This window comes from Hyposmocoma kahamanoa, unplaced genomic scaffold (genome assembly GCF_003589595.1).
Source record: "Hyposmocoma kahamanoa isolate Upper Pololo Valley unplaced genomic scaffold, ASM358959v1 78, whole genome shotgun sequence".
NCBI lineage: Eukaryota > Metazoa > Arthropoda > Insecta > Lepidoptera > Cosmopterigidae > Hyposmocoma > Hyposmocoma kahamanoa.
Window position 1 is genome coordinate 11,646,142 of NW_020653945.1, and position 15,709 is coordinate 11,661,850.

The 15,709-nt window shown below is 37.9% G+C and overlaps 1 protein-coding gene across 3 annotated transcripts in view; it reads right to left on the reverse strand.

Moving 5' to 3' along the window:
* Positions 1-15,709, reverse strand: part of LOC113232834 (formin-binding protein 1-like) — a 58,915-nt gene that overhangs the window by 21,967 nt on the left and 21,239 nt on the right. For all 3 annotated transcript variants that reach the window (XM_026467680.1, XM_026467679.1, XM_026467676.1), the window contains exon 2: positions 3,375-3,490. In XM_026467680.1, coding sequence (XP_026323465.1) covers positions 3,375-3,490 — 116 coding nt within the window. The remainder of the gene's footprint in view (positions 1-3,374; positions 3,491-15,709) is intronic.

The following is a 15,709-nucleotide window of genomic DNA, read 5'->3' on the forward strand; positions in this document are numbered from 1 at the left end:
TCCGTTATCTACCCAGGATGCTGCGAGAGGCCATTGAAATTAAAAAAACACCCTAATTTCAACAGGGAAGATGGTTTCTCTGTACCACCAGTTTGGGATCCAGTATTTCCTCTGATGAAAAATCCCAAACAGAGATAAGACTGCAGTACTAATTAATATTCTATATTTATTATATATTGTAATTTCTGTTATTAATTAATAATAAATTGAACTTAACAAAAATTCATTCAATAAAATAATTTGTAAAACTTAATGTAGCGTAAATTGCAATGTTTTCTTTGTAAAATTAAAAATAAAGTATTTAATTAATAACTATTGTAACTACAGTGAAAAAATAGGGTGGTTTGCATTAATATTAGACATAACTGGTTGAAGACTGTACCACCTCAGTCAACCGTGACCATGGGACCTATAAAGGGCCCGAAACGTCGGTTTGTTTGAAAAAACCAATATACGCGATTTAAACCCGGAAAAATAGTTTCGTTTCCTAGAAATGAATTTTTTTGCGATCTAATTCACGCAAATATTTTTTTTTTTAATCAATGCGTAGCAATCACGAAGCCTACAAACTTGATATGCAAGATTGTAAAATTGTATAAATAATAAAAAATAATAACATATAGGGCGCACTAAAAGTTTCCGGATCTGGCCACTTACATAAATATTTAAAAAGTAATTACAACATTTGAAAATGGAACTCTTTGGCTGTAGAATACAGTTTGTTTCATCTGACTGTCACTTATTTTTACATTGTGGGGTCATGTTACAAATTGGCTGTTTACATCACCATGGATTTAACTCGTGAAAATTTTCGTAGTATGATTTTCTACGACACTTAGGGTCGTATTCTAGAACTCTAATCAATGCTCAAGTCAGGATTTGAGCAGACTTGAGTATGATTTCACTGGAAATACGACCCTAATGGCTTGACTGAATGACTTGAGTATGATTTTCAGTGCTCACTGCAATACTCAAGTCCTGACTTGAGTATTGAGTAGAGTTCTAGAATACGACCCTAAGTGTAATTCAACAGCTCAAACTGCTTTTGGCGATGAAGCACCATGCAAGACGACTATTTATAGCTGGTTTGCAGAATTCAAACGTGGTCGTGTGAATCTCAGTGACGAATTTCGTGATGGTCGACCGTCCACTGCTGTGAACATCAAAAACATCGATGCTGTGCGATGATCAAAACAGACAGGCATGTGACAAACCATGAGATTCGGGCATCTTTAGGCACAGGCATGAGTCAAATACTATCAATACTACACAAACATTTAGGTGTGAAAAAGCTACACTCTCGGTGGATTCACACAATTTGACTGAGGCTCAAAAAACGGATCGCATCACTTGGTGCAATGCCATGCTTACCAGATTCAACGAAGGGGCGTCAAATTTGGTGTGAGACCATGGTAACAGGTGACGATACATGGATTTATAGTTATGATCCCAAAACAAATCAGCAATCGAGCGTATGGGTCTTTCGAGATGAGCCGAAACCAACCAAAGTGGCGCGCGTGCAAAGTGCCTCTAAGCGGATGATTGCTTCTTTTTTTAATAAAATTGGACACGTAGCTACTGTTGCTTTGGAGAATTGTTGTAACGTGAATATTGATTGGTACACGACCATTTGTTTGCCGGAAGTTATTGACAAACTCCGTAAAAATAACCGTAAACGCCGTATCTTGCACCACGATAATTCCAGTTCTCACACGGCCAGACAGACAAATGAATTTTTGATGGTGAACAACGTTGACCTTATGAGCCAACCCGCGTACAGTCCCGACCTGGCACCTTGTGACTTTTATTTATTTCCAATAATTAAGAACCATTACGCGGTCCACGATTTTCATCACTTGAATGCTCTAAGACCTGAAGAGGCTGTCGAAGAGTATGAAAAATATGTTTCAGAGAATGTCCCGGAGGAGTGGCATAAATGTTTTCAAAATTGGTTCATTTGTATGAAAAAGTACATTAACGCTAACGGAGAATATTTTGAGAAACAATAAATTCATTTCTGACCATTTCCAGTATTTTTTTCTTATTCATTCCGGAAACTTACAGTGCGCCCTACGTATGTATGGAGAAATGCGAATTTTATTTTATTTCATGAGAATATTAGTCTTATGACGGTTATTATGGAGTGATCACTAAAAAACTCAACACAAACATCTGTGATTATCCGACACCGAGACAAAAACAATCAACTGTACTGAACAGTTGATTTTTTTGTCTCGGTTTCGGATTTATTACTCGATACAAAAATATAGATCAATATAATAATCCCCAGATAATATCGCCGTCTTTTCGGGGTCATCTGTTTATAAAGATCGAGAACAGAGGCATAGTAAAATAAGAGAAGTATGGTAACTCCGTACAAAGTAACAGCGCTGCTTGTAAGTGTGCGCAACCGCCGCGCGGCATGTACCGACGCACACATTCACATAATAATGAAATGCACGATGGGACGCCCAATGTTATCCAATGCGAGTTCATCGCGAGATTATGTGAATGCGTGCGTTCGTCGGGCACACATACAGGCCGCGGAGCTATGTTTGTATGGAGTAACTATAAATATAAAACAAACAAATACTTGTCTTACTATGGACTGAAAGTACATTTCGAATAATAATAATTATTATTATTATTTATTTTCTCTCAACAAACAAGATAAATTGTATAAATGCTTACTGATTAGTGAGTTTCAACATTAAACCGTATTTGCGAGAGACTGGGGCCTGAGATAGGCATTAAAATGCCTGTATTACAGTCACCAGGTCCCCGTTTGAATGAAGTCGGATTAATAACATCCTATAGTAGATATATGTTTACAGATAGGATGTAATAACAAAACACATAGATTAGCTTTATCATTTGATATAATCATATTAGAAACTTGTAAACAGCAGTAGTAAAAGTAAATTTGCAACACGAACTGGTGCAACTGGTTTAGAGCTCACATTTTACCAACGATTATTAAGAAAAATTTATTTCCGTAACATATAAACACTAACCAGACACATCCATTAAAAAAAATACTAACTGAATGTTAAACGTTGATGGTGAGTGTTGTAGAAGTAATACGGTTTTCTTAATTTTGTTTTTCTGACATAAAAAACCCTAGGTACCTGAGCATTAGGGTTTGTTGCGCGAGGTATTTTATAGGCAAAAGGGTACATACACAGCCCTCATTAACAGTCGACAGCACACTCGGCTGTACACTTTGGGCTGTTCTTAGTGAAACATTAATTGACATCAGTGAAATGATCTGAAATGTAAAGCCGAACGTGCTGTTGATGTATTTAATTAAGTTTATATCAACTCACATTATGAACTATTGCGTATATACGGAATGAGACAGATGTTATACTTACCTAAGTTTTCCTGCATACTCTAATTCTATTTGACATCTTTCCTTAACGAAGTTTCCATATTTGTCTAGAAATTCAATTCCTTTCTGTGTGTGAGCCGCTAAGTTATCATATTGATCCTGTGGACAAACAAAAGTAACTGTTAGAATCTAATTAAATGTATACTTTAATGTTAGCTATAACTATTATGTACGTGCTATTATTACTATAACTGATATACGCATTATAATGTAGTCATCGAAGACAGAGGAAACGAGTAGCGATACGAGGTCATCCCAGGCGGGAAATTGTGCGCCAGAGCCGATAACTCATGCATATGCACACATACACACACACACAAATAGTATTTTGAGATCTTAATTTTAAGCGTCACGTTTCACTCTAATGTGCACCGATTCTCCATTGTAACATAAACCGTTAAAAATCCTGCATTAAATCTCACTACCACACCTTCGTGGAAACATTATCATCATCAACCTATACGTCCCACTGCTGGGCACGGGTCTCCTCTAAAGGGAGGGTTTAGGCCATAGTCCGCCATGATGATCCAATGGGGGTTGGGGACTTCAAACGTTTTCCGAGGGTTGTGAACCTTCTTCGACGTGCAGGTTTTATCACGATGTTTCCCTTCACCGAAAAAGCTCATGGTAAATTTTAAATTAAATTTCGCACATAAATGCCGAAAACTCAAGAGGTTTCGAACCTACGGCCTCTGCTTAAGAGGCGATAGATCAAACCATTACGCTAGCACATCCAAGTCAACGTCTTAAGTAACGATATTGATAGCAATCAATTAGGAAGATTACTGATGAATAGATTAACATTTTAATGAGGTAAATAGGGCGCGAAACGAATGAGCAGACTTTTCCCACTCCCACCGAACTGATCGGCGGCGGGAACAGCGCTTGCGTGCAGAGATGCGCACGCGACGCCGCTCCCGTCTCAGCGCAAGCGAACATCGGCGCCGCCCTTGACTCGAGGCGAAGGTGTTCTGAGTGCAACGACACCACAGCACACGCCCCAAAGATTTTAACCAAATCATCTTTGACTGATCTTAATCTTTCATCTAATACATAATGTTAATATTATCAAAGTGCAATAACCAAATGCTTCTATGGTTTGGAATAAAATGTTATGTCCGTAGACAATAAGCGAGCTGGTGTTACTTAATTGACTAAAACATTTCTGTGCGGAAGACCAAATAACAAGCTATGTAATAACAACTAATGGCATTAATTAAATACGTTGCGTGGCTTCGTGTGCCCGTACACTGCAACACAATATAAGCAGCTGCTCGCTGTGCTATATTAGTACGGACAATGACGATGGAATATTTTTAGTCGAGACAGCCCATAAACTTCAGGTTTAAATTAAAAAAAAAAGAGAAATAAATAATTGACTGAATTAAAGAGCAATGTTTTATTAAAAGGGCTCATGATGATACTCAAAATTAGCTATTCACAAGGTTTGAAATTATCGTGAAATAAAAATTTTATACAAAAGATTATTTCTCTAACGATAGTAAATAACCTTTTGTATAAAATAGCACCTAAATGCTAAAAATTAAGGGAAATAATTCGTTTAGCTCTTTTCTTTTTTTTATAATATCAAGTGACGCGCATGTCTATAAGTTGCATTGCCACTCAGAGCTTTAAGTCACAAAGATCTGAGGGGCACTGCCACAGCGCCCGTCACCCTGAGACATAAGTTGACAAGTCCCATATACCTCTAATTTCACCAGAACCCTTACCCACCAAAACCGGAACACAGTAATGCTGACAGTAATGCATGGCGGCAGAAATAGATAAGGTGGCATTACTTACCTAGACGAACTCTTTGACAAAGAGCTCTTCTGCTACAAAAAGCTCTTACAAGTTGTTACCACCTATGACAATTTTAAATAAATGCTGTAAATGACAAATTTCTCACAAGTTACTTACTCCTTCTTCTCAAGGGAATCTGCCTTACGAATGAGTAGTAGTGTTAAATCAATTTGTCAATTTCAAGTATTGTATAATAAAAATATTTCGAATTAGTATAGAACTTGTTCAACGACAATTCTAATATTATTATATTATTAATTGCGGTTACTGATCGCTCTTACGCTTAACTGACATTTAAATACGCAATAATGACAAAAGTTAATATTGAAAAGGATTTAAATTATTAGAAATAATAATATTTAAAAATCTGATTTCATCAGCAGCTCCTCATTGCTCATTGGTAATACTTAAAGCAGATACTATGGACATAAGATTGAGCAAGGGTATGAACAACGATACAACATGTACCTTTAGGTTATGAAAGCATGCCAAGCAGGAACAAACGCAAAAGTTTGCGAAAGTTTCGTCAATACTACACGACTAGACTTGGCCTTATTGCAATATTTTTTTATTATAATTGAACATGGAGTTTTTGTTATACGACGTGAATATAGCGTAAAAATAAATAATAACGTGCGTAATAAAGTAATAAAAACAGTTAAGGTATTTAAGACGTAATACTCTCTATTATTGGAGACTATACTCGTGTCTGCCTTGATACGAGTCCGAGACATGACTAAACATCGTTGTTTTTACCGTATAAATCGCCAGAGTAGGTACCGTTTACTGACCATGATGATCGCATGCTATTCTATAAATATTGCTCTTCTAAATAATTAACATAAAATAAACCTACAAGGCGTGTCACCTCATTTAAAAAAAATTTGAACTACCTTTCTTTTGTAGTTTCACTTTGAAATTTTGGATAACCAGCCCATGCAAGTTTTTGGAGGTTAGAATTTTGGAACGATCGTGCTTTATCGTAGAAATTTACAGTTACGAATGTGGTGGGCCAGGCAGAGAAAGCATAAAAATTACAATGTTTAATACATCTATCTCGAGGTATAATAAGTCGGTCCGGTTCGGTAACCGGGCTGTTGGTGTTAGAACCCAAGACATGACAGCGGCCGTCAGTAATGTGAGAGTACTGACTGGTTGTGGGAGAACTGGATCGGTGACAATTTCATACATATCATGGGTGCGAGCGACTTAACATGCATTAGCCTCAAGGATTATTAAAGCCGGAGCTATTCCTAGGACCATTACGCCAAGCCTATTAGCTTGAGTGCGAATGAATATTAAAAAACTGCATTCTTTACTTAAAACGATTAACGAATTAACACACAAATTGTTATATAGTTGTTACAGAATCTTCTGTAACATACTGAGCCTGTACGAATTTAACCTATCTAGGCGGTGGCGTCGCCGTAAAAACGTTAGATGTTGAAAAAAGCGGTTGGTGGGCGGCGCCTGTCTACGGAATGCGCACACGCCAGGTTCGGACTGCCATCAGTATGCAAAGCATATATGTCGTGGGTACCAACACGTGTACTTACAGGTCCCAGTTACCATGGCTAATTGTTTTGAATAACATTTTGACATTCAATACGTGACGAAATTATGTATCACATATTATCGGGACACGTCGTGAATAATATTTACTATTAAATAAAAAAGAAACCAAAATTTAAATATATTTATTACTTGAAGTTAAGAAAAATTTCTTTAGGTTAATGTACTCCAGAATATTGAACGCACTTACTTCGGAATTGACAGTTTAGTGCGAAGTTTGACTGTAGTATCATGTAGTGTGATATTCGGCGCAGACGACAAGTATGTCACTGAACCTGACAGTGCTTTGTTGACATTCTACGGCACACACCGCGACCCGTGACGCCCGACACGTCAATCTCCGATAATTGTCACACGTCGCCAACAGCGATAACCAAGCATTAGCGATAAACTCTATGTCCAATGTTGGTCAAACACGCCCGAAACACTTTCGAGCGCTCCGTGTATTCCGTTATCGTAGTTTATCATTAGCTAGTAGAGTGGTGTTTATACATATTTAAAAATAGAAAATTAATTGGCGTCGTGATATTCCATCACCTAACCCAAGAAATAAATAAATAAATAAATAAATAAATAAATAAATAAATAGAATATATACTAATATATAATACACATATATATAAAATCACAAGATACATGTACGTGCTTTTAAACAACGAGCTACTCTGATTTCTATTACTAAGTTGATGAAAAGGACGAAGCCTCAGCATAGTGCTGTTATTCAGTCTCCGCCTGTGTTCTCTGTCGGACATTTTGGAACATGACTACTGAAATTCTGAACAAAAGGTCGACGACAAAAACAATCATCGTTAATCTAGTAACTATTTATTATTATATATGCGGCTGTTCAAATTCAAATCCGCTTAGTTTCCCCGTGACCTAGAGATTGCAATATAACTATATAGTGAAGTTGGTGATCTTGCAGAATATTTATTACATTACGGGCAAGTATTGCAAATGGCCTTGTGATGTAGGTAAGTCGCCGAATGTCGCACTTGAATGCCAATAAGACTCTGGTTACAATAGAATCAGAGTATCGTGTTTTATAACAAAAAAATATTGAAAGAATTTCTATAGGTCTAAAAATGTATAAACTACTGAGATAAATTTAACATAATAAAAATTAATCTAGCATACAAGAACCGTGTATTAAAGAGAGAGTACATCGACACGAGCGGAAGAATAAATCCGTCTGCAATCTGCATACAACAAGCATGCAATTAAAGTCTTTGTCTGCAACCTTTCGCACCCAATTGGCATTGTGATGATCACTTCCGTCGCGTTTTGACTGCGCCAACCCCACGGCCAGCAGCGGCGTCACAAGCTCAATCATACCGGAATATATATTATACTCAATGGAGGTAAACGATTTCATCAGTGACTCATGCCGGTGGAACGCCCTGACTGGCCTTTGGGTAATTAAGACTCATTACTCATCATTGTTTTAACAAACAACACACTGCCTTGGCATTGATAAGATTACGGTAACAGAATCAATAAATACGTATTGTGCGACACAAACACCGCGTTATCGAGACAATCGACAGGTGAATTGAAGTAGTAAATTTTATCTTTAAAATTAGTAAATAATTAGATAATACAAATTCTGTAGGTATTTACCTGCAAAGCGATTACTTGTTTATGTATATTATGGAGTAGTGGACTATTGTCTTGAATATTTGTAGGCAAAAAGGATGTGGCAATAAAGACCATGTTATTTTATTAATATACAGTACGGCCCCATAACACAATGTTTTGGAAGAATAGTACTACTATGTTAATCCATCTTGTGCTCGATCCACTATCGTAGCTGCGACTAAATTACTAATACAATTGCGATCTACGACCGAGAATGATCTAATTTTCCTGCGCAATAAGTAAACATGACTTAAGTAGGATCATATTCTCATCTTAATAGCTCAGAAGTATAAACGTTGGATGTCGACTTAGGACGAACAGTGTGAAGGACTGTTAAGTCATATTTGCGTTGGTCTATTGGTAATATTAGAGTTCTTGTAAGGAACTGGACAAGGGGAGTAAAACATTGGAAAGAATTTCGGGTACATGAAAAGGGTAAAATTATACACGGTTACAATTGTCACATGGCTTAAAACTTTCCAAATCCCAGATGTGGTGCTGGAGTCTTGTGGTGGGGCCTTCGGAGTCCGTACAACTTTTGCTCTCACTTTATGTAATTGCTTGCTACTTAAGTACTTACACAACACAGACTTCCACAGGTGACATAATTTAATAGTCGATAATACCCAACCGGCTCGCGGCCAGGCCACGACCAGCTTAAACTTTCCAATATCACTAAACAGAATATATAAGTATTACAAATTCGTGTCACTTGTTACTTCCTACATATTAATTTATGAAAATTATAATGTCATGTTACGTGTAAGATATCGTAACATATAAAATGATTGTCTCCTAACGCTAACACACTAAACACACTCATACATTTAAGACGTTTTCAAAAGAATCAAACTCATACTCTTATTTTGTATTTTGCATTCGAAGCAAGCCGGTAGATAATGGTCAATATTTCGTCAGTGAAATGAACTATGGCAGTAGACAAACGTCTTTTTTATCTAACCACGTCGGTCCGAGTAATGTTCGGTAATTTAGAAAAACACGTTTTGTAATGTAGGTGGAACGTTCAAAATGAGTATGCTGAGACATACCACAATTTAGGAGTTTGTTTGTGCAACTGTTTGAATTATAGTTACATATTTGCAAATTCTTTGGACATAATCTAACAAATTGACATCGTCGTTCTAATAAATTAGAGAACAAGAAGAAATGTAAAAAATTAGTATAACTAAAGCGTATTATTTGCGAGCATAAGATCGCCGTGTTTACTCTTCGACCGAATTCTAAATCGGTAGGAGTGAGTCAGTGGCGGGTGGCATGACGTCACAGGGTGTCGCCGCCGGGGCAATGGGGTGCTAAACCCCCGCCTGCGTCATCCTGCGTGACTCAACGTGCCCCTCGGCCCAGACAAGAAACAGACACAAATAAAAATAAGTTTACCAAAGGTACATTACTGACTGACCTTCCATGACCAATGTATCCATCCTTCCGTTGATAATGTTTGTATAGTATAATAATTAAACTATTATAATTATTCAATCCTAGATCCAAGAAACAACGAATGACGTACTTAAGTGTTAATTTCTCAAGTTTATTCCCACCACACAACGTACATGAGCGATACAATCATAATCAACGTTGGCTACCGTATTGCCACTTTACCTTTAATCACAATACAACACTTTCCTTTATGGACACTTTCAAAGCATCAATGCATAGCACGTTGACGCCCAGTACTAGCGATTTCACTTTCATCTTTACTATAAAATAAAGCCCCTCGTGTGTATATACCCTTGATTCGAATTTGAATATAGACAATATATTATGCTCAATTTAAGCTTTGACCACCATCGTGTCACGTAACTGTGTGGTTCAAGAGAGGATAATTTTTAATTACGCGCACTATAAGTTTCCGGAATGAATAAGAAAAATAAAATAAATGGTCAGAAATGAATTTATTGTTTCTCAAAATATTCTCCGTTAGCGTTTTTTCTCTCTCTCAAAATTTCTTTAATTCTCAAAATATTCATACGAATGAACCAATTTTGAAAACATTCATGCCACTCCTCCGGGACAATCTCTAAAACATATTTTTCATACTCTTCGACAGCCTCTACAGGCGATGAAAATTGTTGACCGCGTAACTGGTTCTTAGTTTTTGGCAATAAATAAAAGTCATAAGGTGCCAGGTCGGCTCATAAGGTGAACGTCATTCACCTTCAAAAATTCATTTATCTGTCTGGCTGTTTGAGAACTGGCATTATCGTGGTGCAAGATGATACGGCGTTTACGGTTATTTTTACGGAGTTTGTCAATAACTTCCGGCAAACAAATGGTCGTATACCAATCAATATTCACGGTACAACGATTCTCCAAAGAATCAGTAGCTACGTGTCCAGTTTTATTAAAAAAAGAAGCAATCATCCGCTTAGAGGCACTTTGTACGCGCGCCACTTTGGTTGGTTTCAGCTTAACTCGAAAGACCCATACGCTCGATTGCTGATTTGTTTTGGGATCGTAACTATAAATCCATGTTTCGTCACCTGTTACTATGGTCTCACAACAAATTTGACGCCATTTCGTTGAATATGGAAAGCATGGCATTGCACTAAGGGTCGTTTTCTAGAACTCTACTCAATGCTCAAGTCAGGATTGCACTGGAAACACAAGCACTGGAAATACGACCCTAATGGCAAGCAAGGACTTGAGTATGATTTTCAGTGCTCACTGCAATACTCAAGTCCTGACTTGAGTATTGAGTAGAGTTCTGGAATACGACCTTAAGTGACGCGATCCGTTTTTTGAGCCTCAGTCAAATTGTGTGAATCCACCGAGAGTGCAGCTTTTTCACACCTAAATGTTTGTGTAGTATTGGTTGTATTTGCCTCATGCCTATGTTTAAAGATACCCGAATATCATGGTATGTCACATGCCTGTCTGTTTTGATCATATGGCGCACAGCATCGATGTTTTTGTTGTTCGTTTATTTAGTTTTTTTTTCCAATTTTATTTGTTGTTTATTTCTCTTTGACAAAAATCGGGGAGCATAATATCAGTAAATAAATATGGTTGTTTACAAAAATAACAGAATATGACCAAAAAATAAATTAGCGTAGTGTTCATTGGCGATATAATATTATTTGATTAAAATCTCAAATAAATAATTGACCTACTGCAAATATGCTCTTTTTTAAATAAACATTTTTTTTATGCTTGATATATATGTATGTATGTAATTGTTCCACCCATAATAGTTAATCTACGGATAAATTATAAATGAACTGCATTCCAGGTTACTAGGCATTATTATGTTTAAGCATACTAAATTAATATTTGGTATTCAAAATTATATTTGATCCTCTATTCTTTTAACGATTGATGACATTTATAACCAGTACATCTTTTGATATTTATCTCCTAATAAATCTTGGTTGCTTGGTTTAGCCCTCTATACAGAAGGTTAGGTTAGGTTATTATATGAAGGGCGATCCGCCCTGTCCTCACTGAGTGGGTACACCGGTCCCACGGGCCACTGTCGTACCACCTTGTGCAGATCCTGACCGGGCACGGCTGCTTCGGTCACTACCTGCACAAGGTGGCGAGGAGGGAGGCGTCCCCGTCGTGTCACGAGTGCGGCGCCGTGGATGACACCGCGCAGCACACCCTCGAGGTGTGTTGCCGGTGGATCGAGCGGCGCCGCACTCTGGTGGCGACAATAGGGAGGGACCTCTCGCTGCCCAGCGTAGTCGCGGCCATGCTGCGGGACGAGAGGTCCTGGGACGCGGTGGCCTCCTTTTGCGTGGAAGTGATGACGCAAAAGGAGGCGGCGGAGCGGGAGCGCGAGGACGCGCCTGACGCACCCCCGCTCCGGCGCAGACGGGCGGGAAGGAGGCGGCGGCAATTTGCCGCTCAACTCCTTCCCCACTGAGACCAGCGGACAGGGACTAGGGCCCCCTGTTCGCATTGCACGGCCTCAATCGTCTGGGGAGAGGGGCGGAGAAAACCGATCCTCTCCTCCATAGGCGCGGGAGCCCCGGCATAGTGGCCGGGGCGGCCGGGCGGCGTCGTGGTGAAGTAGAGATGATCCCACGGCGCCGGCACAAGCCCGGCGAGAGGCAAACCGATGGGGATTAGTGGGTATACCCCTGGGTCCATGTAGACCCAGGAGCAGCGCCCTTTTCAGGACGCCGGGACTCCCACATAACCTCCGAGCCGCCCGGGCTCGGGGGTATCCATAAAGGATTCCCCACCGTTACCAAAAAAAAATGTCGAATTATATTATAATTAATATGATATTAATATACAAACATAATCAACATTTTCAGTTTTAAAAATAAGTATCTTCATTTTATCTTAGTTGTCTTAGTTTCGAGGCCCAGCATAAAACTATCAAAGTTAATTTATACAAATTAAACATTTTTTTGCGTAACTCAGGCCAGATTAAAATATCCATCGATTTAATTTATTTTATTTCTCAGAGAAAGAGGATACTTGCCTTTGTTTTATACATGAAAATGGCATACAAACATAAAATAATTATGTACAGACGGCAGTATGAAGCTACACACAGATGTATCTCATTCCGTTGCAGCGGAAGAGACATCCGAACAAAACGACGGGGTAGGTGACCTAGCGGTTTGCACAGTGAGCCCTAGATGCGGTAGGACCAATTTGCCAAATAAACTTTTTAAATTGGGTTTGATTTTGGTGTTTTGCGCTGTGGCCTCAATTATATGAACATTTCTGCAAAATGTATTACTACTTATTGGAAAATTAATTGCGTAAGTATAAGCCAGACGTGCTCAGTCATCTGACATTCAGTAAAAATTAAATTCGCCTAGCACGTTCGAAATTCTTAAGTTACTAAACTTTCTTGTCTATTACGCATTCTGTTCGCTCTTAGCACATTTTAGCGATATGACATGAGCATTATACTGTCATAATGCAATTCTAAAAATCTGTTTATTACTTATGCGTGACACAGAGACACTGGAGAGTTATATATCAATTTAGAAAACAGCAATTCCATTTCGTCGCTATGAGAAAATCTCCAATTACATTAATTTGATAAAATTCCTTAGACAGATGTAATTTCAATTATTAGATTTATGATCAAAATGTATTAATTAATTTCACCTTTTGAATTGTTACCGATTCAAAGTAAAAATTCCGAACGAGTGAGACTTAAAAAAAGAAAAAAGGGAAGGGAACATCTTTGAGTTTCGGTTAAAAGAACGAATCTTGTTGGCTACTATTACTACTATGCTAAGTCTCACCCCGTTTTGAAGTTTCGAACTAGAAGTTTAATATAAAAGGACTGGTTTGGACTACTGTGGTCAATTATTGCTCTAATACCTGGACAATTAATTATGAAATTTTAAGAAAGGAATCACAACAGTACTGACAAATGAACATAGCAATTTATAAAAGACTATATCTTTAGGTTCTCATTGGTTTCCTGTGACTAGCTAACGACGTCAGGTTACTGGTACGTCTCGTTGTGTTTACCATTCAAATAAGGGCCATCGCGACGACTATGCGATAACAACTCTCGCTTACATAGAAAGTAACACCAAGACTTCCCAACATTAATGCTCATTAATAAAGATGATAAGAAATTAGATAGTCGCAACTTACATAATTAGAAATGGCAACAATTGGATATTATTAAGAACATCCGTCATGAATCATGACAAATCAAGATGGATAAAAGAATACGACGTATTCATTTACAATAGAGAATATATGAGTATACTATAATTATGCTAAACATTTTATGGAGATTAATATTATAATAAACATATAACTTGAAAAACGTGATAATATTGCTTGGATAAGTAAGTTTACAGATATGTAAGGTTGTGAAAGCGAAGTACTGGAATGTGCAGCGCCATAAGTACACTGTGCCATAGTTACAAAATAGCATCATAAATCTAAATCTAGCTAAATCCGTTATCGTTTGCCAGATTGACCAGTTTACATACTCAATGCACTAGCATCAGCCATATCCAAAAGGCATTTCAAGGTTTTTCATTTAAATATAATTTTTTATTGTAAAACCTACCTCAGAAGTTTGCTTATCCATTTTCGCTGTTTTTTTTTGTGAATTATATGTATGTGCCAAGTTTTATTGAAATCGGTTAGCGGAAAGTGGGTGAATTCAATAAAACTGATTGATTCCCGAATTTGCCATCTTTAGAGGTGGAATATAACTTCAAATTAGAATGGGTCCACTACGGAAGTGCCCGCTTTCCAACAAAAAAGAATCATCGAAATCGGTTCACAAATGTCAAAGTAATCGCGTAATACACACACACACACACAAGCACGCACGCACGCACGCACGCACGCACTCACGCACGCACGCACGCACGCACGAGCGTACGCGCACATACATAAAAAATACAGCAGAATTGAGAACCTCCTCCTTTTTTCAAGTCGGTAAATAAATTACAAACGAATCTATGTAAATATCAACGCAAGCACTCAATAAATGCAACGCTCGTATACCAGATGGCACTTTCAATTTAAAGTATAATGTCACTGAGAATTTAGGTTTAGTGTCACTAAGAATTCTTGTTATAGGTTTTATGTCGATTAAAAACTGGTACTCTAGAGTCATATTTATTACAAGAGCAGAAATATTACATGGCGTGAATAGAGTGAATACCATACTGTTTATACTTTTGCTCTATTCGTATGTAAAAGAAGTTTATACGTTGTATTCCGACTGGGTATCTACGTTAAAGCTGTCTAATTAGTCAGTGACTTTGTCAAGTTTGTTGGCAAAGCGGCTTAAAGTTGATTTTAATATAACGGCTTTAAATAACAGGCAGACGGTCTAGCCTAGTGCAGGCTTAAAACTCGCCTCGTTAAAGCCCGTCGCCGCTGGCAAGTACTTAAACGTCGAGAGCAGCATTTGCAGTTCAACGTTCATCCCGCCCCTTACAGAAAATACTTACCTACGCATTGTTGTACAGAATACGTTTTTAATTATTTTTTCTCGTAACTTTTAACCTTTCACAATCTATATTGTTTCACACTACATGCAATAAATAAGTGTTATATATACTTTACACTTACATCATTTTAAAGTCCTCAACAAAGCGCGTCATTTTGTTCCGAACTTAATAACCCAGAAAGAACACTTAGTACAAGTGACACTACGGTTTGTCTTTTAGACGCCTTTCAATTGTTATGAGTACGAAGATAACTCTATTTCTACAATAAGCCAGTATTGTTGCGAGTTGCGAGGCATGTCTATTCTGTACGTGGGAAGAGCGAAGAAGCCCGACGCGGGCTCATTGTACTCGGGCCTGGATACTAAAAAAATTTTTTGTCGCTCTA